Consider the following 26,507-nt stretch of genomic DNA (forward strand, 5'->3'; position numbering starts at 1 on the left):
GTGATGCAAACAGATGGTTCTTCCCATTTTCAGTCTCTGTATTTTTCGTGTATATAATACATTGTTAGTATAAGCAGTTCTTCTTCATTGGTGTGGTCATAAAAATCTAAGTGGCTTTCATGAGCAATTAAATACTAACCTTAGTCAAGGAAAAGATTGTGAGTGATGGAAAAGACTTAAAGTATCACTGACACATTTTTAAAATTTTTTCAATGAGAATTTGAATTCCTTATTTTTAATAGATTTGTTGAAGTGATGAAGCATTAAAAAAATTGGTAAAATTTATCCAGGTTCACGTTACGGGTATTAAATTGAAAATAACTGCTTAGCTACAATTTCAGATGTTTACAAATACGGCAGCATAAGAAAGACATATTAAAATAATTGAGCTTTTGAATTACTTCTGTTTCTAAGAGCGTTTTTATACCTAAATTATTGAGTTAAATCCAAATTAATCAATCATAGACTGGATAATAAACTTTGAAGCATGTAATTTGGCGAAAAGAAGGTTTTTGTTTTTACTTTGCATGTTTATGATAGTTTGAATGAACTCACATTATATTTCCCCTTATTCATCTTTTGGTGCGTGGAGAAGATGGGAATGGAGGGGCCAGAACATTTGTTGTTGGAAAGGAATTACTTTAGTTCGCCCGTCTGTACCTGCAGATCTGTAGTCAGCTGTGTTAGTCATCCTACGGCCTGGTCTCTGTGCATGTGGACAAACGCTAACACTGAGTGGTCAAGGGGACCTGGACTGGCAGGGGTCACGCGTCTAACCTTTATTGGGAGAGAAAGGCGATGTCTAGCTCTTAGGACACTTGACTTTTTCCTGTGTGAGAGCTCAGTTTCAAGCTCAGTGTGGTTTAGATTTTCTCTGTGTCTCCCAGCAGTGTCTCTTCATTGTCACTTGAGCCATTGCGGTAGCAGGTGCCTGGCAGCCTGATCTCTCTGCTCCACACGACGTCTTCATCAATAATAAAGAAACAGGGTCAGATCTGTTCTCCTGTCGGAAGCAGATACTTCAAGGACCTGAACTCTGTGAGGAGCTGGGACGTGGTCACTCCCAGTTCACTCATTTGAACGTTTGAATAGGTTCCACATGAAAACCAGTCATCAGGCTGTGTATTATTTGAAAAAATTTTATATAGAGACATTTAAGAAATAGCTGCAGAAATCTGCACTGGTTGTTGGTGATGTTATTAGCTAATGTGACCGGATTTTAAGAAATGGCCATTTTCCTCTTTCAGAACTCAGGACACTCCTGGGCCTGACCTAATACTGCCTGCAAGCATTGAATTCAGGGAAAGTTGTGAGTAATTTCAGATTCCATTGGTAGTAAATTACTTCTTGTTCCATTTTTCTCCATCTGATTTTCATGGGGTTTTTTTTGTTCTTTTTTTTTTCTTCTTCTTCTTTTTTGAAATCTTTTCACAGCTGAAGATTCATTTTTATCTGCCATTATAAATTACACTAATAGCTCTACAGTCCATTTTAAGTTGTCACCTACATACGTGTTATATATGGCGTGTCGGTATGTATTGTCCAGCCAGTACAGACCCGATGTCAGTCCCGCAGAACGGACGCACAAAGTGATCGCCATTGTCAACAAGATGGTGAGCATGATGGAAGGGGTCATTCAGGTAAGCGCCAGCCTGCAAAGCCCTGCCACTTCAGTGACCGCGTTTATAATTTTTAAATCAATTAAGTTCGTTTTTTTAACATTTCAGATTTGTTTACATGTTTGACTTCATCTTAGGAATTTTTTCTAAAACGAAAATTACATAAGTAGGATTAGAAATTGTATAGCTTTAAAAGTTGAAAAGAAATGTAAACTGCTTTTCTGTTTCTTCCCTACAAAATTTAAAATAAGGGAAGAGAAACTGTACATGGTAACATAATGATCATGAAAAAGACCCTTGAAATTACACTAGTTGTGAGAAGGCATTGAGAATTTTAAAAATAATAATTACTGAAGTAAAATTCACATAACATAAAATGAACCATTTTAAAGTGAGTAGTTGGGTAGCATCCGTACATTCACAGTGTTGTGCAGCCTCCTGGACTTGGTTCCATAGCTTTTCCATCCCTCCAGACCAACCCCTCACCCACCGAGCAGTTTCTCTCCATTACCCGCCCCATCAGTTCCTGACACCTTCTTAAAAATTTTTAATGGTTATGAAAAAGGACTTGTTCTTTTATAATGAGCCTACTAGGATGTTGGTAGTTAGCATCTGGGTTTTTTGATAGCACTTGTGTAGGTATAATGGACATCGTGACATTTCTCACTTACGATGAAAATCAGATTCTTTCATAAACCAGTTTTTAAATTTTCAGGAAATAAGGATATTCTCTTGGCAGAATGGTTTGTTTCCTTTAGTACTGTCTTGTCTGTAGTTGATAAAATCGGCATAATAGTTTTCCAGACTTTTAGATAACTTGGAGGTTTAAAGTCCTTAAAAGTAAATTTACAGACTTTTTAAAAAAGTGTTCCTAAATCACTTGTCAACACTATTTATTATTCAGCTGTGAAACTCTAGGTATATAATGTTAACATAACATGGCTAAATGGTTTGATTGTTTTTCTCCTGTCAGGATACTTTTCAAACTAGAAAAGACTAGTTTGAGGCAAACTAGTCTTTTAATTCCCTCAGAACTGTTTTAAAAGGCCAGACGTTTTCAAGAAGGGTTTCTTTTATGTTTGAGTGGTTAGCCTATGAATTTGAGGAGGTTATGAGTCTTCTACCCAAGTGAGGAAACAGATAAAAAGGAAAGTCGTTTTATTTGGATACCATTTTGTTACTCTCATTATTTTATAGACAGATGTGGATTTCCTTTCCAGTTGTCATTCAGAGCCATTGTCTGTCTTCCATCGCGCTTGGATTTCAAATTATCAGACTCCCATCAGCAAACTACTTTTGATGGACTTTTCTTAACTAGGCAGTGAAATCACCATTATCAGGACAAGCCTTTCAGACTTCAGATTTAGGTTCAGTATGTGATTGGAGATCTAAAAATCTTCAATATTTAGATTGAAGATCTAAAAATCTTCAATTTTTAGAGAGAAATTATGGAATAATTAAAATTCTTTCATTTGTAAACACCTACTTTCAAAAAACAAGTTACTCCTTTCTAGTATAGAAATAATACGTTTTTAATACATTTTAAAGTTCTCAGCTCTTACTGTTTCTGCTGGTCTTTCTTGTCTTTTCATTCTTATTAACTGATCCAGGAGAATAGACTCTCAAGTTGTGTACGTTTAAGTCGTCTCAAACACGCAACGCTGTTAAGAGATGTTAAGAAGTCCTTTTTTTGGTAAATCTTTTAAAGAGATCAGTGTATTCATTTGTTTATTGTAACATCTTCTTTATAGATAAACTCTAGGAATTCCCTTCATTATTGTGCCAGTTTTAAGAACATGAAACTAATCATTCATGCCCTAGACTTCCAAAGCTGCCTCAGAACTGTAAATGAGTGTGTAACATGGGAATAACGTAACTAAATGTACCCTCGTGTCGTACCTTCATGTTAGTGTTTTGATTTTTTTTTTAACTATCATGATTGTTTACAAGTTTCTTTCTCTCGTTCTGCTTGGTTTCCCCACGTCTGTTTTTCTCCAGGAAGTAGACCAGGTTGATCAGGTAGGACATACTGCTGGGAGCCGATCCTGGCTGTGTTGGCTTAGCTGAGTTTCTCATGCTGCTTCCATGTCAAAGTACAACAACAACTGGACCGAGGCTCATAACACTAATTTGGCAGCTGGAACATGCAGTACTAAAATCCTTTTTTGACTGTGCAACCTTTATCAGCATTTCATAACTTTTGCTTAATGCACTTCAGTGTGGATATGAAATGACAAAAGTTCTGTTTCTTCTCTTTATTGTTTATCCTTGGTTCCTATTCTTTGGATCTCATCTGAGGTTGCCTGGCCTGCACATGTGGTCGGGAGATGACACGATAGATCAGTACTTGATACCGAGTTGCTTGGTGTCCAAGCCAGTGACTTTGAGTATCAGGGTGGCTGTTGGGTAACCATGGATACATGTGTGTATACTTCACAGATTACCAGATAATGCACAATCTCCAATTTGGTGTTGTATTATTTGATACCTCCTTTCCCCCACTGATTCCATAAATTGTAGCTAATTAGATCCATGTGTCTATACATGAATCCTAAGAAGTTGCAGTGGGTTTTTACTTTCCATTGCTATGTATGTACCCAAATTCCTCTGCAAGTATCTGGTATCTGTGGTAAATACCTTGGTAAAAATGGGAAGGTACTGGTCTATCTACAGCAGCTTTTCAAGAGCATTCCTTTTTATTTTTATTATTGTTGTTTGTCCTGTGGTTGCTTATGGAAACGTGTTCTATCTACAGAAACAGAAGAATATTGCAGGGGCACTTGCTTTCTGGATGGCAAATGCATCTGAGCTTCTCAACTTCATAAAGCAGGACCGAGATCTTAGTCGAATCACGTTGGATGCCCAGGATGTTCTAGCACACTTGGTTCAAATGGCCTTTAAGTAAGAACATGTGTTTGGAGATGATACTATTCTGTAAAGATTTAAAACATGTTTTCTGGTTAAGTTTTCAAAACTAATTTTAAGGGTTTTTATTTACCCTAATTGAAGATGGATATCAAGAAGCATAAATAGATGTGGCACATATATACAATGGAATATTACTCAGCCATAAAAAGAAACGAAATTGAGTTATTTGTAGTGAAGTGGATGGACCTAGAGTCTGTCATACAGAGTGAAGTAAGAAAGAGAAAAACAAATACCATATGCTAATGCATATATATGGAATCTAAAAAAAAAAAAAAGGTACTGATAACCTAGTGGCAGGGCAGGAATAAAGACATAGACATAGAGAGAATGGACTTGAGGATGCGGGGGGAGGGGGCAGCTGGGGCGAAGTGAGAGTAGCAGCGACATCTATACACGACCAATTGTAAAATAGCTAGTGGGAAGCAGCAGCATAGCACAGGGAGATCAGCTCAGTGCTTTGCAACGACCTAGAGGGGTGGGATAGGAAGGGTGGGAGGGAGGCTCAAGAGGGAGGGGATATGGGGATATATGTATGCATATGGCTGATTCACTTTGTTGTATAACAGAAACTGACACAGTATTGTGAAGCGATTATATTCCAATAAAGATCTATAAAAAGAAAAGGATCCATGCACCCCAATGTTTATAGCAACAGTGTTTACAATAGTCAAGACATGGAAACAACACAAGTGCCCATCAGTAGATGATTGGTTTAAGAAGATGTGATATATATACAATGGAATATTACTCAGCCATAGAAAAGATTAAAATATTGCCATTTGCAGCAACATGGATGGACCTAGAGAATATTACACTTAGTGAAGTAAGTCAGACACAGAAAGAAAATATCACATGGTATCACTTACAAGTGGAATCTAAAAAATGATACAAATGAATCTATATATGAAACAGAAAGAGACTCACAGACATAGAGAACAAACTTATGGTTACCAAAGAGGAAAGGGCAGGGGAGGGATAAATTAGGAGTATGAGATTAACAGATACACACTACTTATACATAAAACAGATAAGCAACAAGAATTTACTGTATAGCACAAGGTATTATATTCAATACCTCATAATAACCTATAATGGAAAATAATCTGAAATATATATATATATAACTGAATCACTTTGCTATACACCTGAAACTAACACAATACTGTAAATCAACTACACTTCAATTGAAAAAAAAAAAAAACTAACCCAGATGGCTCTTGGGGAATTGGTGCTGCTGTTGTGAAGTCTTCCTGGGACAAATATCTTCACAGTTGATCAAGTCACAGCTGCTACCCAAATCCATCTGGACTCTGGAACTTGCATGACACAAGCCCAACAACTTCTCTTACTCTAATATTCATCTACATATGTGCCTACACCATTATTTCTTCAAAAAGTGTAACACCTGGATAAAGAAGCAGAAAGGAAAGATCTTACGTAGAAAAAGCAGCATTCAATGTACGGTCCTTTTAGACCTCAGCTGAGCTGTGTTAGAAGGAGTTCAGAAAAGTCTTGAAATAATACCCCATTAGTAATTCCACATGGATGAGGCTTGCTAAACCTGGAATCACATATTGAAAAATCAATTTGACAAAAACTGTTAGACTTATGTCACTAAAAGATAAATATAAGGGGGGCAAATTTCACATGGTAAATAGCTATGAATGCCATCAAGTGAAATAGTTGATCAAATCTTTTCAAAACTAATAGCCAACAGTAGGTTATCAGAAGCTCCTTGGCAAAAAAAAAAAAAAAGCATAAATAACTATATGCAAAATGGGTTGATTTAATAAATTTAATTCAATTAGCTATGTTTCAAGAATCCCGAGAGTAGAACTATTACATATATTTTTTACATGGAAGATATTTCTGAACAGTACAAATTGTTTCACTTATGATATTATGTCTGATAACAGCAGGGCGTCATTCTGAGATTATTAAAATTGTCTGCGTATTTTCAGATACCTGGTTCACTGTCTTCAGTCAGAACTGAATAATTACATGCCAGCCTTTCTGGACGACCCCGAAGAGAACAGTCTGCAAAGACCAAAAATAGGTTAGGGTTCTCTTTTTCGCCCTCGTCCTCTCCTTCCCTCCTTCTCCCGTTTGTTTAGCTTCATTCTAGTATTTGCTGTATGTGAGCGGGAGGTATTATGAAAGTAAATGAGACATCATATTGGATTTGGCATTCTTTAAATAATAAATTGTAATCACCATGTGTCTTGTTTAAGAAGAATTCTCATTTTGTCGCATCCTGCTGGTGCGACATCAGACTTTCCCAGAAGTCTGTCCGGGTGAACTTAAGTAGATACAGTTCATACCGCTACGTGTTGGTAGTTCGAGACTACGTCACTGCTTCCTGTTGGAATGAGATTGCTGTTCTAAAGAGGTTGAACAGACGTCAGCGCGCGTTTACCGCGAATTCCGGAGCCCTTTCGGTGACACGGTGCTGTCTCTCTGCACAGACGACGTGCTGCACACGCTCACGGGGGCCATGTCGCTGCTGCGCCGCTGCCGGGTCAACGCTGCGCTGACCATCCAGCTCTTCTCCCAGCTCTTCCACTTCATCAACATGTGGCTGTTCAACAGGCTGGTGACCGACCCCGAGTCGGGGCTGTGCTCCCACTACTGGGGCGCCATCATCCGCCAGCAGCTCGGGCACGTGGAGGCCTGGGCGGAGAAGCAGGGCTTGGAGCTGGCAGCCGACTGTCACCTCAGCAGGATCGTGCAGGTGGGTGGTCCCAGCCCCGCTTCCCCGCTCAGTGGGCGCTGTCGTACATGTCTCTGGTTTTATCACGGGGGTAACGTGGACTCCGCAGAACTCAGCACCCTCCTTTTGGGGTTTTTCACATGTACAGATAATGAAACGGTGGTTTATTAGTTTGCCTGGGTTGCTTGAACAAAGTACAACAAATTTGATGGCTTAAACAGCAGAAATTTATTGTCTCTGGAGGCCAGAAGTCTGAGATCAAGGTCAGGGCACGTTGGTTCCTGCGAGGGAGAATCTGCTCCAGCCCTCCGTAGGCTCTGCTGGCCGTTGGCAGTCTTTGGTGTCCCCGGGCTTGTGGACACACCACCCCTCCCCGTCTCTGCCTTTGTCTTCCTGGGGCCTTCTTCCTGGACGCACATCTGTGTCCAAAAGTCTGCCTTTTATAAAGACGCCAGACCTACTGACCTGATTTAACTTGATTCCTTCTGTTAGGATCGTGTCTCCAAATAAGGTCACATTCTGAGGTAAACAGGGTTAGGACTTCCCCATATGAATTTTGGAGGGCACAGTATAACCCGTAACAGGTGGTACTCAGTAGAGTAAATACCTTAAAGGGTTTTTAAAATTGAGAATAGTAAGGTATATTTCATAAAGCTCCATACTGAAAGATAAATTCCAATTTGAAAATGGATGATGATTGCCTCTTTAAGAATACAAAGCCAGGTAACCGCAGAGCAAAAACCTATAGCAGATACGCAGATAAAGAGAAAAGAGTCTAAGCACACCACTCCAGAAAATCATCAAATCACCAGGAACAGAGCAAGAGAAGAAGAAAGGAACAAAGGAGTACAGAAGAGCCATGTCCTAATGGCTTAACCAGTTCTAGGAATTTCCTAGGTATCCAAAGACTAGGAACTGGTATTTTGCAGTTAAGGAAGTGAGTATCTAGAGCATTTTTTTAGTATTATTACAATGTATAATTTTGTATTTTTTTCTCAGTCTCTTAAAAAGATTTAGTTTCAAAAGAGGTTTCTGCCCTCTTACTTTGATTGAGTCAGCGAGTTGTTAAAAAGGTCATTACAGGGACTTCCCTGGTGGTCCAGTGGGAAAGAATCCACCTCACAGTGCAGGGGACGTGGGTTCGATCCCTGGTCTGGGAACTGGGGTCCCACATGCCGCGGGGCAACTAAGCCTGCGCGCCACAACAGCTGAGCTTGTGCGCCTCAGCTAGAGAGCCCACGTGCCGCAAACTACAGAGGCCACGCGCCCTGGAGCCCGCGCACCACAACTAGAGAGAAGCCTGCCCACCACAACGGAAGATCCTGCATGCCTCAACGAAAATCCCACATGCTGCAACTAACGCCCGACGCAGCCAAAAATAAATAAATTAAACAAACAAATAAATAATAAATAAATCTTTTAAAAAAGAAGTCATTACAATGGTATTTTACTCAGACCTTAGTAATTGGTGATCTTAATGGTTTATATAAATGTTTAAGTTTCTAAGAAGTTTTAAATGCTCTCTGAACATAAATTATTGAGTCTCATTATAAACATATATTTTAATAAAGAGTTCATCTGAAAACCTTTACGATGCTTTGAGCTCAGTTTAACACATATAGGTAACATTAATGGAACTGTATTTTCTTAAAAACACCCTGAATTTCAAAATCAAATTAGCAAGTTACTACAGTTTTACAAATGTTATGTAAAGGGGAATATTTATGAAATACTTTTAAATCATGATATTTCATGTTGCTTATTCTGAAATAGGCAACCACTTTGCTCACCATGGATAAGTACACACCTGATGACATCCCAAATATAAACAGTACCTGCTTCAAGTTAAATTCACTGCAACTTCAAGCCTTACTTCAGAATTACCACTGTGCACCCGATGAGCCTTTTGTCCCTACAGTAAGTGACAGCACCACACTGCCACTCCATGCGGGCCGTGTCTGCACAGGGAAATGTGGAGAAAAAGGAAAAATTATGTAATCAGTTCCCTTATTTCTTTAGTAAATAAGATAATTCACTTGGTCATCTCACGAGGTCACTTTTGCTATTGATGTCTGTATGAGTTAGGGGTCGGTGCAAGAAGTAGAAACTACATAAGCATGTTAAGTAGAAAGGGATTTAATTCGGGGAATGAGGTTGTTGGAAAATGGTTGGAAAGCCGGGGGGGGGGAGTGAGGAAGTTGCCCTGACATCTGAGTTCTCAGGCACGGTGCTGTGACCTGAGACCCCGAGTGCCATCCTTGTGTTCACGCAGCAACAGCTGCAGGGCCTCCCCAACCTGTGCAGAGGTGTCTGCCTGGTAAAACCCAGGTGCTTGTCCAGAACAGAGTCTGCTGTTTTGGGATGCCTCCTAGAGGGACAGAGGGTGAGAAACACAGAAAACAGTACGTGCTGCAGCTGGTCTTTATAGAGAGGAATGCTGCATGTGCTCACCACCATCGTTACCTCTGCTGGACGCAGGCGCCCTGAGAACTCGGTAGAGAGGTAACCTAACTGGATGGATGGATTGATCTCCAGTGTGGGGTTTATGCCTACAGAAGACAGGTACAGAATCGCCCAAACCTGGAAACCACTACCTGTCCCCAAATAGACCGTGCCGCAGTCTGGTAGAGGAGCCTAACATGGCTGCACAACAACACAGGAAGTCAGATACCGGCTCTACACCCTGGGCTTCCCTTTGCACGGACCTGGGGACACAGGAGGATGCGGGTTAGAAGCCTGGGTGGCCGAGACTTTGGGGACGGAGGACAGGGCAGTGACGGTGGCTTCACAGTGGGTGTGGTTCGGTCCCCCGAGCGGGCTGGTTGGCGGGGGCAGGGTGTTCGTGTGCTCAGCCGTACAGTTAGGATTTGTGAGCCATCCTGTGTGTACGTTATCTCACTAACGGCAAGTTTTTAAACAAGAATCACCCATAAGCCCATAATAAGGCAATAGCCTCTGCATAAGCTGGGAATAGATATTTTTGTCCTGATTTTTTTTTACGTTTAACATTGTGTGAGCTTTTTCTGATGTCGTTAAGTATAAAAATAAGGTTATTAGCAACTGGATGTTAAAAAATTGTGCAAGGAAAAAATTACTTTTGAGAAGGGAAGAAGACCGTTTTCTTGTGATCGAAGAATTTCTTTCTATTTAAAACTACAGGTCTTTTGAAATTAATCATTAATATGGTAGTTGATATATTAAGAGTATGTGCTGTGCTAGTGTTTTATTGCTTTACAGACTGATTTGAGTTGTTGATAGATTTCACTCTCCCTGCGTGTGTGTATGTAGCCACGCTATGCGTGGTTAAACGTTTTTCTGACAGCTGCTGGTCAGCTGCGCCCGTCACCGAGCATGTCCTTAGCTCTGTGTCTGTTTTCCACCCAGGACCTGATGGAGCATGTGGTGGCTGTGGCGGAGAACACAGCCGACGAGCTGGCACGCAGTGACGGGCGGGAGGTGCAGCTGGAGGAGGACCCCGACCTGCAGCTGCCTTTCCTTCTGCCCGAGGACGGCTACTCCTGCGACGTCGTCAGAAACATCCCAAACGGCTTACAGGAGTTTCTGGACCCTTTGTGCCAGAGAGGTGGGTGGCAGTGCCCACACCTGGCATCCGAGCTGGCCCGCGTGCAAGCGAGCCTTGAGCTTGTGTGTCGGTGTGTGTCAGCCCACCCGTGTTGTGTGCGCCCTGTGTGCTGGAAAAGCTGGGGGTTCGGCGGCTTGGAAGGGAGCGGCCCGTGGGGACGTGGGGTCAGAGGCGTGCAGACCACGGGGTCCTGGGTGTTGCGCCGGCCGCCCGGGAGCACTTCTCTGCTCCCCTGGTGTCGCGGTTACAGCAGGAGGGACCTTGGCTGCTCCTCCCTTCTGGGTTCTGCGTGATAAAATGAGGTCTGCCTGCACCACAGTTATACCTGAACCACGAGCTTTTAAATTAGACCAGATTTCACTGCTAGTCTGCTGCTTTTGTGTAATGTGGGGCTCAGATGAGTAGCAAAAGAGATGCAAAACTTAGCAGTTAACTTTTCTATTATTTTTTTATTTGCTTAAATTAAGGTCCGTAGATATATAAATATATAAACTTAGTGTGATTTTTAACTTCAGTGAATGTTTCACTCACCACAATAGGTCTTTACATCTTCAAAGGTTTTGATCATTTTTAAAAATTCATTTTATAAAGGCTGCTGCTTGTAACGACATGTGTTTGTACAGCAGCTGGCAGATGTGTCTGTAACCCTCCCCGGAGCGCTGACTGAGCTCTTGGTGCTGTCCTGGGAGAAGCACAGGCAGGGTGGGATGTGGTGGGCCGGCAGAGCCCTCAGTTCAGCCCTGACTCGGGTGAGCGGGGCAGACGGAAGGGATGCGGGCTGCAGGCACGTCTGCGGGAGCTTCAGTCGGGCAGCGGGAGTCCCTGAGCCGCAGTGGCCTGTGCGGGGGCCTGGTAGGGAAGTGGCGGCCGGGGCAGCCGCTCTGGGGCCACGGGGCTGCTCTGGGGTGTCCTTCCCGCTCCCGGGGGCTCCCTGACACTCACGCAGCAGCCCTGCACCTTCACCGCCAGGCTGGTTCCTGCTCTGAACGTCCCTGTCACCTGCCGTTGGGTGTGGCACCATCTCCTGCCAGTCCTGGCCCCCACCTGCAAGCACACGAGCCGTGTTCCTGGGACTGGACCGTGTGCCGTGCATCCATGTGGTCGCTCCCCACGTCCACTCCTCTTCCCGCTGGCTGACTCCCAGCAGTGGCCCTGTTTTCTGAAATTCCAGCCCGCATCCCTTTGTCTGCGGACTCAGCCTCTCCCTCACACTGCTGCCACCTTCCCCACCCGTGGGTCTCCCCGTCTTCGGTGATACTTGGTGCTAGCATGTGAGCCGTCTTTGTGGGTCCGTCTCCGCGTTGGAGTGTGAGTCCAGCAGGACAGGCTGGCGGTTGTCCCTGCCCTCCACCTGCTCAGTGCCAGGCGGAGGGGCCATCGGGGCCATGTGCCGGCAGAGCTGCTCTTCAGGATCTTGTGAATAAGCCTGCGGAGGCTGACTCACCAGCCCCCGTCGGACGTGCTAGGCGTGCTGGGTACCCAGCTGCCGGCTCCACAGTAGGTGCTGCGGAGAAGGTCTTGGCCAGCCTGGGGGCAGTGCGATCCTGACTGGATGATGCCATTTTCTCCGTGACTTCCCCTTAGGCTTTCCTGAAGGATTCATTGTAGGGCGTATGTGGTATTTCCTCACGGTTTAGGCAGCCCCACTCTGTTTTCATACATCTTAGGTGATAATGTAGCCAAGTACAAAGCTGCTTTTAAATAATACTTACAGAGAACTGGGTGTTTTCTTCTATGACGTCAGCAGTTTTAATTCTTCATGCTCAATTTTTTGTAAGCCAAAGCAAGAACTGCTGTGTGCTCTCCATTTATGTTCCTTTGGCTTTTTCGTGCAATACGATTCTATGAGAGAAGCTATAAAACCAGCACGGACTCACACCTGACCTGAGATGCATTCCTGATGCTGAGAAAGTAAACTGTCTGTGTGCATATGGTCCAGACGTCGTGCAAACCTGATGTTTAAAAAATTAGACAATTACAACTGTTGACGTTTCAAAACTGTGAGAATTATGATTCCCTAAAACATGGGAAAGAGAAGTAAATTGTATGTAATATTTCAGTGAAACTGGATTGAAACAGTGATTTTTTTTGAAAAAAAAGGACTAAAACTAAGTAAAAATAATTTGTACCCATATTTTAATTGAGTATATTTGTGATGTCTTCTTTTCCCTCTACCACAAACAACCTCATAACTGTCCAAAGATAACAGCCCAAGTGATCCTTGCTGGTGGAGCACTAGTGTGGATGAGGGTACCAGCAGGGGCCAGCCAGGACCCCCAACCCCACCCCACCCCAGCACCCAGGTCATGGGGATCAGGGCGTGTCTGGCAAGCAGTGTGCTCTTCGTAATTGTTAGCTGCTGCTAATAAGACCACTTTGGAGAAAAGAAGAATTGTGCAGGGCCTGTGTGATCTGACTTTGTCACGAAATCTCTGAGAAACTCTGTAAGATCTGACAAATGAGGAATGACATAGGCTTAGTTTTGTAAAGATGTCATTTGTCCCTGATGAAAATATCAGAGATATTCTTTAAAACAGTATAAAATGATTCTAAAGTTTCGTTTGGAAGAAATTTAAGTGAGTGTGACCTGTGAGAAAATTTGGGCAAAGAGCGATGAGAAGGAGGCCAGTCCTACCCCAGAATTGCTCTACGAGTGGAATAGGTCGTTTGCCCTGGCGCGTGAGCCTGTGCGCAGACGTCTGTGCTGGCGCCATTCCCTGACCCCTCTTTCCTTTCCTGTGTTAGAGCTTCTCAGTGTGACTGAGCAGGTCTTAGCTGAGCAGAGCAGGCCCGTCTGCAAGGAAGCCATTTCCATGCGCTTCTGTAATGTTTCAGTGATGTAAGGGAAACAGTCTTTGGAAGAAAAAAGAGGGGAGACCAATGTCACTTCTCTGCTTGGTGCTGAAATGCCACTGGACCAAAGCAAATATGCAATTTTAAAGGTCTGATAATTCAGTTTTCAGAGAGAGTAAAATATTAAGGCAAATAAATGTTGTCATTAGGTATCATGCAGTTGCTGCTTTCTGTTGCTTCCCTTGTTGAAGATTATGGGTCTGACGTGGTGTGCTTTTCATTCTTAACAGTTTGCCTATTTTCTCCCCAGGATTTTGCAGGTTAATTCCTCACCCACGTTCACCAGGCACTTGGACAATATATTTCGAAGGTGCAGATTATGAGAGTCACCTTATGCGGGAGAACACAGAACTGGCAAGTATCGTGAGAAGGACAGACGGACAAGAAAAAGAAACGCGTTCCTGACGATTTGAAAATATTTTTTTTTTTATTTTCAGGCCACGTCTATATAGTTTTGTCTATAAACAAATGGTACTTTTAAAAATAAAGCATACTTATACCCACAGTTACATCAACCATAATACCTATTTTAAAAATATATTAATATGGTAGTCTTAATGGGTTTTATTAGAAAATTTTTCTTTGGTAAAAGTATTTTCTTTTTTCTAGTCGGTTCTACCTTGTCTTAAATGGGTGCCAAATCAGTTACTAATATTTTGTGTCTTTCTGAAAGAGCGGTCATCCCAGCATTCACTGGCCTCATAGATTTTAGGGAAAATTCTGCCTTGCTTCCCACAGAGAGTTTTAAACAAGAAAGGGTGCTTTTCCTTGTCTTAGAAGGTGATGCCAGACCAGAGTTGTCATATGCTACGTACACTAGCAAGTAATTCCAGGAAAAATACAAATGAAATTTTTCCTTTTAGAACTTTTTTGTTCCATTCCATTTACCGTAAACATTACCTTAAATGTAATTGCCTCTTAAGCCGCGTAAGGGTTCAGGGGAGCCAAGCAGAGTGACCACACGTTGGGCAGGTGACTGTGGGCGGGGTCGGGGAGCTGCGTGCGACGGACGTGGCCGTCAGTCCCCTCGCCCTGATACCAGTGTGCCCAGGCTGAGATTCGGGGATTCTCGTCTATGAAAAACAGCCACAAGTCTTCTGAAGCCTTAGAAACTTCCTTGTGGTGTCCTAACTTACTCCTTACTCAAAACATTGTGCCTAGTACTTACCTAATTTCTAAGAAAACAAAAGTATGTAAGGTGACAACACTTACTGTAAGGTGAACAGTATGATGTGTGTTTTGTATGTTAAATTCAAAGTAATTATTTTTGCTTAGTAGCAAACTTCAGATTTGAGCATCTCCAAAAATTGAATTAGTTGGCGATTGCTGTTACACCAAATAGATCACATTTAACTACTGATACAGTGAATGTGCCGCTAATACTCTTTACTAGCTGTTGTTTAGCTAATAGCAAGTAATAGCAGCAATTTCTAATTCCCAAATTTTATAGAAAAATAAGTACCTTAGATGGAATCACTGATTTTTTTCAACTTTCTAGTTTATTCATGGATCCCTGAGAAGATTTCAGGTCTTGATATTTTAAAAAGCTTTGTCACCTAATCTTATTTATTTCCCTTAAAATATTCTCATCCAGACTTTGGTTCTAAATTAACAAGCCAGTCACCACTTCTTGGGCATGTGCCTGCATACTTACGTATTTAACTAATTAAATTCTCTCAGTGTGGGCACTGGGAATTTTCTTCTTTACTTTTGTTAACTCTTTCACATGAGGTTTGACATGTACAGGACATGTAACTTCAGTGGCTAATTTCACTTGCTCATTTGTTTGTGGATCTGTTCAAAAACTGGCCTGTCTTATTGGTCGGTAACTTATTCCCCAGCCACGGGCTTCACAGAATCATGCAGAACCTTGGGTCCCACTGTCTAAAGCCTGTGGCTGCTGTATTTTTGCTGTTGAATTTTCTTAAGAGACAGAGATGTGAGATCATCTTTGTCATCACTGTTTTTGCAGTCCTCCCCATAGACCGTGTAAAGTAAGTGTAAATTTCTTTTTTTAAAAAACACCTAGTAATTGGTGCTGAAAGATAATAAAGTAAAAATTTAATTTTCTCTTTATGATCAGGTTTTTCTCATGTGATAGTAATGCAAGGTTAGTTTTATTTTATAGATTAAGTTCTTTAAATAACATTTAAATAGCATCTGCGATGATTCCTCTTTAAGGCTCTGGAGTCAAGACTATTGGTATTTACTTTTCCTGATTACTCCATGAGGAGTATCTGTATTCATTGATTTTTACTGTTTCCTTTTCCACTCTCCGTTGGTTTCCTCTCCCCACTACTGGAGAGAAAACGAGTGACCGAGTGGCGGTACTTGGATTTCAGGCCTGTAGTAAAGTTCTGTTTCCATCCCTTAGGCTCAGCCTCTGAGGAAAGAACCTGAAATAATCACGGTGACCCTCAAAAAGCAGAACGGAATGGGCCTTAGCATTGTCGCAGCAAAGGTAGGACGGGACAGGTGGTGGCAGAGCCGCCAGCCTTCATCCTTGAAGTCTTGGGCCAGCAGCTGTTGGGGCCGAGCTGTGCGTCCAGTTCTGCATCTGGGAGGGGGTTAGGGCGTGGGAATGGAGCCCTGGGCTCACTGCGTTCCCAGGGTGACTACTCTGCGGACGGGTCAGGGTGCGAGCTCCCCAAGCTGGGCAGGTGGTGCTCCCGGGGAGCCAGGGCGGGAGGGACCCGACACCTCGCTCCCGCGTCCGTGTGCGGCGGGCTCCTGGGTCCCTGGCCCCCCGCAGGCTGCAGCTCCTGGCAGCAGGGGTCCTAGAGGCCGCAACCCGCGTGCGCGCACCACGCAGGAGCCGCAGCAAGGGAGCACCGCACGGCACGGCCCTGTCTGGGGAGAGCGGAGGGGAAAGAGGGCCTTTGCTCATTTTAAAGACTCTTGCTTGACAGGTGGGGTGTTCTGTGTCTCAGAGAAACGAAAGGGTGTGGAAGAAAAAAGGGACATGGTGAAACCGAGATTCTAGGGCATTGGTGTGCAGGAGGCAGTACAGCACTGGGACTAAAGCAGCCAGAGGAGCTGAGCCTTTGTATTAGCACGTGGAAGGCAGGTGTGGTCTGGGGCACAGCAGCCTGGGTCTGAAGCACCGCATCACCTGGGCTCACCCAAGGAGGCCAAGGAGCCAGGCCAGAGCCTCGCAGGCCAGGACTCACGCTCACCCCTTCCGATGAGGTCGTGCTCGTGGGCCACGTTTCCAGCCTGTTGTGATCAGGTGGGCCCACAGCTCAGAACACTGAGGGGTGTGAGCGGGAAGTTACAGGCTGCAGACTGTTCTCCTCTTTGCTCACCGAGTCAAATGCCCATTTTCAGGGGGGAAAAAAAATTATTAGGATAAAAATTACCCCATCAGACTCCAGTATACAGGAAAAATGTAATTTTTGATTTTTACATGTATATATGTATATAAAAATCTTATTTCAGATACTTGTCTTACGTGAGATTTGAAATTCTCCTTATCTCTGTCAATACAAAGCTACCTGTCTTCTGTAGGTTTAAGTTGGATCTGCTTAAGTGTCTCTGGGCCCTTCCCTCTGGCCCGAGTCCTGAGTGTAGCGGACAGTGAGGCCCCGCGTGGGCACCCCCAAATCCCCTCTGGCCGGCCTCTGGCCTCGCCTGGCTGCCAGGTGTCCATGGGCAGCTAGGACAAGGAGCCGGGCTGAGAGTCACCGTCCAGCCTTGTCCCCGTGCCTGCGGTTGCCGGCGAGAGGCAGGAGTGAAGGGTGCCGGCCCCAGGGCTCCGCCGCCCCAGGTGCGTGGCCGGGGTCGGTGAAGAGCGGCCGCAGGAAACCCTCTCCCTGCCGGCGTAGAGTCGGGATCAGCGAAGGCCCCCTGAGGAGATGCCTCGTGCTCTGGACCTCGGAGGGTGAGCCGTGAAGCCTGGCGGAGGGGCGGGCACAGACTTTGCGGCCCCGGGGCCAGAGCGCGGAGGCGAGGGGAGCCCTTGGAGGCGACGCGAGAGCAGGCGAGACCAGACGCCGTGCGGCAGGGTCTGCAGGCCCCCCGTGGGGCCCAGGCGGGCAGGGCAGCGGTCAGTGAGGCGTGTGGCCGGCTCCCCAGGAGACTGATTCCAAGAAGCCCGAGGGCTTGCTGCAGTTGCAGGCTTTAGAGGGAGTAGCCACTGCAGGGCTCACGTAAGACGTGTGGGATCAGAGTGCAGTCCTGGGAGTTTATTCCTCCTGCCTTGGAGAGCGTGGTCCTCGGGGCTCAGAAGTGCAGCCAGGGGCTCGTGAGGGAGCTACGCCTGGTTTTGCAAGTGGGAGGAGTGTCCACTCAGCGGGGGAAGGAGGTGGCGGCGGAGATGGAGGCCGGGCAGCCGCGGCAGCACGTTGACTCATGGGGCAGTGTGGCGTCGCTGGGACAGACACCCCTGCAGGGCTGCCAGCTTCTGGTGCATCTTGGGCGCTGATGTGTGTTCGTTGAGTGGCAGCTTTCACCTTGGTTGCTGAACTGGGTGTATGTAGTGGGTGGAAGAAGTATCCCAGTGTATCCCGGGTCTGTCTTCAGCAGCTGGGCGTGTGGGAGTGTTTACTGAAGGTGGGGCTCCTGAAAAGGAGCATGTTTTGGCAGGGAGAGAATCGAGCTCTCAGTTTTGAGCGTGTTAGATCTGAGAGCTGGGAGGATGCCTGTTGGGCTAGGCAAGCGAGCGTGTGTGCGTCGCTGGATGCCTGAGTGTGGAACTCGGAGGGAGGGTCAGAGGCCTAGGGCTGCCCTAAGGGGGTAAGAGCGTGCTCTAGTAACCGGACGGCGTGCCATTTTCAGGCATGAAAACGTGTGACAATGTCTGTTCTTAAAGTGAGACACGACTCTAACAGTTCACCTGTGGACTCCATGGCTTTTTCTCCAGCAGAGCTGTAGTCTCTTCGGTGCTCACGAAGGAATGTTGAGCAAGAGTGAACAAGTCCTGTAATGGACCCACATTGCTGAAATGGCGCTCTGTGCCTGATGCCCGGCTAGGTCTGTATCAGCCCTCGTGACAGCGCAGGTGGCCTCGGGGGACCCCAAGGCCGTGCAGTGAGTGCGGGCAGCCGGGGTGCAGGGCCTCTGCTCGCAGAGCTCGGCGTGCTCCGTGGTGGGCGCCCGGGCTCAGACTCCCCCCTGCTGCGCGCGTGCAGCCCGGATTAGAGCGCTTCCCTCCACACGCTCAGTGTGGCCGCACCTCGAGTCTCGGGGAGAGGAGCCTGTGGGGCGTTTTCAGCTGGTCCCTGATGATCACACAATGCCGCCACCTGTCATTTTGTTCTTGTTAAACACAGAAGAACCTGCAGGCCGCTGTATTAAATTTCACCCCCGTCACCCTTACTTGCGTCTGTGTGTTTTGGTCTTTTCTGTGAGCTGTTGCGGCCTTTGTGTTCGGCTCCGTTCTTCTTTACTTCTTCCTAATTAGCATGTGGCCTCGCGGCTGTGAGCCTGGGCAGGGTTCTGATGTCAGCCCGCCGACGCCCCTTCCAGGCTGCGGCTGTTTTATGGAATCCAGATGCCTTGGAACCGTCGTGCGCCGTCCACTCTTTGAAATCCTGCTTTGGGGAAGTTTGGGGTGCTACTTCTCACTCAGCTGAGGGCCGGCACAGTGCTTCCTGTTTAATTTGGATTTTTAAAATAGAAACCGTTCCCTCCTTTTTATTTTTCTAGCTCTTTTTAAAGTTTAATAAAGTACAAAGTAAATGAAAATCTGAGCTTGCCCGGTCACGTAAGAGTCCGAGTGTTGCATCGGTCTGGCTGGAGTTGCTCAATGCCGTCCGGCTTGTGGCGTCCAGCTCAGCTTCGTGGTGGCGAGCCTCGAGAGGCCAGCTGTGTGCCGCTGCTGCCACAGGGGGAAGTAGACAGTTGTGTTTCAGCTGGAGAAGCTGGTGCGCCCGAGAGACCAGAATGTGGCTCTCTGTTGTCGGAAGAGCAGAGTCTGTGGTGAGTCTCTTCGGGGGCTGTGGTGGACGTGGATGTTCTCTTTAGAGGCTGCTTTCCCTCCACGGTAACGTGCTTCAGCCTGTCCGGGCTTCACTCGCCCGTGAAGCAACCGTGTAAGGGAGCTCGTAATTACATACCCAGATGTTTACTGCTCTGTAGCTCAGCACTATGGATTCCTGGGGTTCGTGAAGCTGTAAGGCTTCTGTGTACTTTTTATACAAGAAAAGAACATTAATCTACTCCTGCCGGTTATAGTATAGTGAAAGTTGCTTGAAATAGTGGTAGCTGCTGCTGTAGAATTTGCCAAGGACATGCAAGAATATCCACAATCCAACTTCTTTTTGGCCGTTTTAGGTGCTTTTTACTGCAGGCTTTCTCCAAAACCTGTTTTTTCTAAAAGGGAACATAAAAGTGACAATTTGAAAGGTACTTAGGACATTTTACTATGTTATTTAAAAATGAATGGTTAATTGAATCTTAGTTTGCGCTTTGACTGTATACGGTTTTTAAGTTTTTAAATCTTAGTTAGCTTAAAACACAAAACAAAATTCCTGTGCCTGTGCAGTGTTTATTGATAATACTGCCTTTTCACCACTTGAAAAGTGAGTTTGAACTACAGTTTAGTCCTTTAAGGAATTTGAGACCTTCACCCTCGTGTTCCTTAGTGACCTTATTGGGACCAGGTAGGAAAGACCTAGTCAAAGAAATGAGTCGGGAAATTCTCAGTTCCCTTTTAAGATCAATTCCAAAGTACCAGGTGGTTGCAATTTCTCTCGTGGGCATGCCAGGAATAACTTTCCGTTAAGTTGTGCAAAACGACCGCGTGCCCTGCATGGCTGTTGGCTTATGAATTTGGAAACAATGTTTTATATTTCTGTCCTAATAGTAAATTATATAAAAGAACAGTGTTTTACCTATACATTTACAGTAATGGCCTACGTGCAAACTTCTTGGGTCGACCGAAATAACTGAATTCAATTACAACATTAAAATAAAGTAATCGGAAGAGTCCTGTTAACCCTCTAGAGCAGAGCCATCCTTTCACGTGGTGGTTGGTACACGTAGAGAACGACAGTATCTGTAGGGTTCCCGGGTGGAGGGTTTGGCTGTGGAGCAGCGCAGTCTGGCGAGGCCCAGACAGCCCCGGGGCACCTGCCTGGGCCGTGCGGGAACCGACGGGTCGCCTTCCTTGTCTCACTCTCGAGCCGCAGACGCTCTGAGGCTCCCGGGCAAGCTGCCCCTTCGCCCTGGAGAACCCTCCTCGCGCCCTGGGTCGTGCGCCCACCCTTCCGGGCTCCAAGGCCCCCTGCAGCCCATCTGTAGGGCCCAGTTCAGAATCGGTGTGGTTTGCTTCCTTTACTTTATGGAGAGTGAAAAGATAGGTGACACAGTGTTGTTTGTTTGTGCTTTAGGCACACGGTAGAAGATGGGCAGAGCTGACCCTGGAGCCTGCCTCTCTGGCAGGAAGGGCGCTTACCACGCCAGTGCCGTCCAGGCTGCCAGGGTGTAGAGTGTCTCAGGCATGAGTTTGAAAACTGATGGTTTCAGAACTAAGCTAATTCCTACCAGAAAGAGAGAGCCTGGCAATGTTTGTAAAACTCTAGTCTGAATGTTAGTAGTTTATGAATCAGAACTCTTGTCTGACTAGAACTAAAGCAGCTCCAAACACTGAGAAAGGGGCGGGTGGGCAGAGCGCTGTACTGAATCTGCCTGAGGAGGTTTCAGTACTCCTGGCTCTCAGGTCAGCCCGGCCCACTGATTGTTGGAAAGCTTTCCGCCAGAGTGCAGGCTGTTTCCACGCCGGGAACAATAGGCTGAACTCCTGCTGCTGTGGCTGGCCAGTCGGTCTTCCTCCTGCTGCTGCCTTTTTTTTTTTTTTTTTTTTGGTGGGGGGAGGATTGTGTTTTAATGATGTTTTTATGCTGTAACTCATATCACACTCCCACACTCACTCAGAAATTGCAGCTGGAGTGTTGGAAGCGGGGTTCCTTCTGACTGAGTCTCTCTGAGCGGGAGGCGAGAGCACCTGTGCTTCAGTCTTTCCCAGGGTGCCGTAGAAGCTCTAGAGCAAACGAGCTATTTGGGAGCGGCCTTTTCTAAACTTGCAGCCGGTTCTCATCGGACACGTAAGGCGGCGGACTGATAGGTGCGTGTTTCTTTCAGTTCTGGGGAAGGCGCAGTGTGGCTGCTGCTGTCTGCCGTTCTGTTTGGGCACCGTTTTTGTCCCCTGACCGCCGTTCTCTCGTGTACCTGTTCTGCAGGTAAATTCCAGGTGTGGTGCTGCTCCACCCGCTGCAACCTCCGCCCTTTCCTTCTCTCCTCCTCCTCTCAGACTCCTTCTCCTCAAGCCTCCTTCTCTCCCCTTTTAAGGGAAAGGAAAGCAGCTTCAAGAGTGAGATCCCACAGGAGTGACCTTTGTTACTTCACTTTAACTGCTTTTTTCAGGACTGAGGATCTAGCCCTCTGCCTTCTTTTGTGCCCCTGGCTAGTGTGTGTGGCCACCGTTCTCTAACCGCCTGAAATTACGTTAAAGGCCACAAATGCCAAACAGCAGCTCGAGTGCTGTACTGCGTGCTACTCTCATCAGTGCCTCTGGAAGGGAAAATGTGGTTTTGATTTTTAAAAATGTACTTTTAATATTTAATTCCAAAGTTGTATCTAGTGAAATTCATAATTCCTGATGCCTTTGGAACATATAACTGCTTTCCAGAAGACAATTTTTAAGAAGGAATTTGATTTGTCAGGTGAGGAATGGATAGTTCCAAATGGTTATGCTTATTCTGTTCATTTTAATTTTACAAATAACATGGACCAAAAATACAATAATATCTTTTCAAATGCCGGTTTAGACAACTTTAGGCAAGTAATTCTTAAAATACTTTACTCTTTATATATTTACTTATTATACTGTGGTTCTCCTCTCATCGTCGGAAATCAGGGTGTATAATGTTAGCATATATATTGTGTTGCAGTTAGATCTTGTTTTTACCCAGTTATCTGCATAATTATAGATTATTGCTAGTATCTTTGGTTACTAGTAACATAGATATGCCATGAAAAGCTTATAGTTTTGGAGCAGTGCTGTCCAATAGAAATAGAATACGTGGGCCGTGTAGGTAATTCAGAATTTTCTATTAGCTACATTTAAAAAAATGAAACTGAAATTAACTTTAATAGTGTGTCTTCTTTTATGTAGTTATGATTTCAACGTGTAGCCATAAAAGTCGTTAGTGAGACATTTTAGATTCTTCTTTTGCATACTCAGTCTTTGAAGTTGGGTGCGCTTTGCACTTAAGTACACATTTCGGTTTGGACGAGCCGCATCCCAGCGCTCAGCAGCCCCTGGGCCTCGTGGCTGCCGCGCCAGACACGCCTAACGTACCCTCACGAGCGAGCGTCTGGAAAGCTCTCTGCGTACATTCCTCTCGTTGGCTTTTGGTCAGTGCTTAGGCAGCTCATCTCTACATTCTTCTAATGACAGATGCGATGCCTTGATACGTGGCAGCAAAAAGGTATAACTTGTGGACTCCGTTTTCATTTCTTAATTAGAAAAGTAGAATTACCATAAAATGAATTTTAATTTTGTGCGTATGTAAATAACAGAGGAACTTAATAGAATTTGTTGAGTGTAAGTTTTTTTTAAAGTTCAGTCTTACTGGGCTAGTGTGTGCATTATTGTGTAGAAATAAGACATAAGTGGTTTAATATTTCTGGAATTAATAAATTTTGTTTTATTCATTTTTTTATCGTAGTCTATAACATTTTTATTTTTATTCAGATGAACTTGGGTGGGAGGCAGAGAGCTCTGTAATGTTAAGGAACGATTGTGTCTTTTCCCAGGGCTGACCTGTTCCCAGTCCAGATGGAAGTGGGCAGGGACCCCACACAGCTCCCCGTCTCCCCAGTCACGGGGGCCGTTCCAGCCAGGGCTCCTCTGGCTAGATTGAGGCCTTGGATCACCTCAGCCTTGCTCAAAGATTGCAGTCTTTGGGGTGGAAAGTAACTATCCATGTCGATTTTATAGAGAGAGAGGGGGGGAGAGAGTGTTAGAAATTCCTTAGAGTTCTTTCATCTCCAGGTGGTATATTCATCTTTGATTTTGTTTTTCTAAAATAGTTACCAGTGGAACTGTAATTTATCTGTACAGCAGTTGCATTTACAGATTTTTATGGCCAGTTTATAGTCGTGAGCTACCCACGAAGTACAGATAAGATTCAAATAAGGGGAGCTGGGAGGGATCCAGCCTGGAGAGAGGGAAGGGCCTCCCCATAGAGACAGGCGGTCTGCAGACAGGGACACGCCGACAGCCGTGGAGGCGGGGTGCTCTGTTAAGTAAGGAATATTCACTAGGTAAACAGTGCGAGGTTGAGACCGCATTTGGAAGATTCAAATGCCAACCAAGGTTTGGATACCTCTTAGAGCAGCGGTCCCCAACCTTTTTGGCACCAGGGACCGGTTTCGTGGCAGACAGTTTTTCCACGGACCGGGACGGGGGGCAGGGGTGGGGGGTGGCCCAGGCTGTGATGCGAGCGGTGGGCGTGGATCAGAGCAATGGGGGGATCCGGAGCGGAGGATGAAGCTTCCCTCGCTCGCCTCCTGCTGTGCGGCCCGGCCGTTGGGGACCCCTGTCTTCGGATATTACTTATGTATCTCCCTACCCCCGAGAGTCTTTTTATTTATTTATTTATTTTTGCTGTGTTGGGTCTTCGTTTCTGTGCGAGGGCTTTCTCCAGTTGCGGCAAGCGGGGGCCACTCTTCATCGCGGTGCGCGGGCCTCTCACTATCGTGGCCTCTCCTGTTGCGGAGCACAGGCTCCAGATGCGCAGGCTTAGTAGTTGTGGCTCACGGGCCTAGTTGCCCCGCTGCATGTGGGATCTTCCCAGACCAGGGCTTGAACCCGTGTCCCCTGCATTAGCAGGCACATTCTCAACCACGGTGCCACCAGGGAAGCCCCTGAGAGTCTTTTTAAAAGATAATCTTTTTTCATAGTGCTTTGTTGATGACTTTTAACTAAAGTCAGTTTTTATGACCAGCCTTCAGTAGAGCTTGTAGATGCTCGTGGTCTTCTGAATCGAGGTCTCTAATAATCATGACCCCTCGTTTCTTCCTTGTGACAAGGAAGCATAAATTGAACTTACTTGGAATTAACAGGAGCGGCTGTGACTTAGAATTTAGATACCTTCCCGTCACGCGAGACAATAATGTCCATCAGTTGTTCAGTGCCGTGCCTTCCTCATCACCCGCTGCTGCCTGGCAGTGGTGGATCCGAGGGTCACAGTCAGAAATGCTTGAGGTTCCTAACTTCTTACACCAGTAGTTCCGCAGAGCTGTGTTGCCAGCTCACAGATAACGCGCGTATCAGCTGCTTCTTAGCCTGCCAACGTATTCATTCGGTAAGAATCTGGATTTCCCCAGAGAGGGTTTTTAAAATAAGAAGTTGACCCCGTTGTCGTAGCCTGACTGCAGGGATTTGGGAAGCGGCCCTGGCAGGGAGCTGGGGGAGGAGCCGCCTGTAACCGGCTGAGGGAACACAGGAAATCCCATGGGAACATGAGCGAGCCAGAGGTCACATCCTGCCTGGCCTTGGCAAGGTGAGTGGGCTGGCAGATGGGCCTAGGGATCCAATGATAAAAGGATTGTGGCAGAGCCATTGCATCAGAAAGTCGTTTTGTGTGGTGAGAACAGCATAAGTAAAAGCAGGGACCTGGCAACTGGGGGTGGGAGGGGGGATGTGCAGGGCAATCAGGTGGCCGTGGTGTGCTTGAACTTGAACTTGGGCGCCATGTGCAGGAGGCTTGTGCTCACTGACAGATAGCTGGTGACCTGTTGGGTCAGGAGAGCTTTGTTGGAGGCATGCGCTTCTGGAAGGGGAATTTTCTAAGGCAGGTTGGCTAGAGGGGGCCAGCGGGTCAGTCATAAGGAGAGTTTCCTCATTTTGCCAGAATTTTTCTGAAATTTATAATTTAAACTAACGCTTGTTTAAAGATGTGACTTCAATAAAAAATTTTTTTAATGATGCTGTCAGATATCTATCACAGGATTGGTTACTTGAATACTTAAACTTAGACTTATTAAATTTTGTATTGCATATAATGCATAATAAATTATCTATTTAAAAACATTAGGGTTTTGGGTTATATAGTGCTACTTGCAGCTCATATGGAGTCTGCTGAATTTAAGCCTGTGTATTAGTTATCTAAAACACAGAGCGGTCGTGAGATCCCAGAGCCCGGTAGTTACCCGCAGGTGTGTGATTACTGGTCTAAACGAAGAAGTTGAAGACAGGAAGTAATAATGTAGTGAAGCTACAGTTTATCGTGGATGTGCAGCCAGGGTATCTTCCTGGAGGGAAAGCTGTGACTAACAGAGGCCCTGACGGGTATGCAGCGAAAAGCGCGTTTGCGAGTTCTTGGTTTATCAGGAGGAAGCAGAACAGTATTTTCATGGTTTTCTTATACATTCTATTTTGTGACTTTAAAAAGATTACAGTTTTCTTATCACTTTAATTTGTCTGAATAAATCAGATTTTTTTTCTTTATTGATAATAATCTTTCATACCAGAAATGAGGAGGGCTTGATTTATTGTTTTAAAATATCCAAATATGTATTTGGTATTTTGTTTACATCAGTTACTAAAAATACTGTCTTACTGATATTACTGCTAGAGATTTCTTTTGTCAAAGGTAGTGGTGATTGACTGTCTTATTAAAAGTACAATTTTTATTATCTAAATTACAAGGACAGTGTTGCATTCCCAAAAAATAATGCTTGTGAAAATGTAGTGTGTCCATTCACACTAAAAACTGGGATTCTGAAGTTTAGAAGCATTGCTTTCACATCAGTCAAATAGAGAGCAGAAGAAAAAAGTAACTATGCTTTTAGAACCTTTCCCAAA

At 45.2% G+C, this 26,507-nt stretch overlaps 1 protein-coding gene across 3 annotated transcripts in view; it reads left to right on the top strand.

Annotated features, from left to right (window-relative positions):
- The window catches only part of AFDN (afadin, adherens junction formation factor), a gene marked incomplete at its 3' end in the record, with an annotated part of 134,584 nt that overhangs the window by 83,667 nt on the left and 24,410 nt on the right, over positions 1–26,507 (top strand). For 2 of the 3 annotated variants that reach the window (XM_079716402.1, XM_079716401.1), the window contains exons 13-22: positions 1,248–1,309; positions 1,435–1,640; positions 3,618–3,638; positions 4,375–4,520; positions 6,509–6,603; positions 7,013–7,278; positions 9,031–9,174; positions 10,642–10,840; positions 13,944–14,047; positions 16,068–16,154. In XM_079716402.1, coding sequence (XP_079572528.1) covers positions 1,248–1,309; positions 1,435–1,640; positions 3,618–3,638; positions 4,375–4,520; positions 6,509–6,603; positions 7,013–7,278; positions 9,031–9,174; positions 10,642–10,840; positions 13,944–14,047; positions 16,068–16,154 — 1,330 coding nt within the window. The remainder of the gene's footprint in view (positions 1–1,247; positions 1,310–1,434; positions 1,641–3,617; positions 3,639–4,374; positions 4,521–6,508; positions 6,604–7,012; positions 7,279–9,030; positions 9,175–10,641; positions 10,841–13,943; positions 14,048–16,067; positions 16,155–26,507) is intronic. The other variant, XM_079716403.1, reaches the window with a different exon arrangement.

Source organism: Hyperoodon ampullatus (assembly GCF_949752795.1).
Source record: "Hyperoodon ampullatus genome assembly, chromosome: 12".
Lineage (NCBI taxonomy): Eukaryota > Metazoa > Chordata > Mammalia > Artiodactyla > Ziphiidae > Hyperoodon > Hyperoodon ampullatus.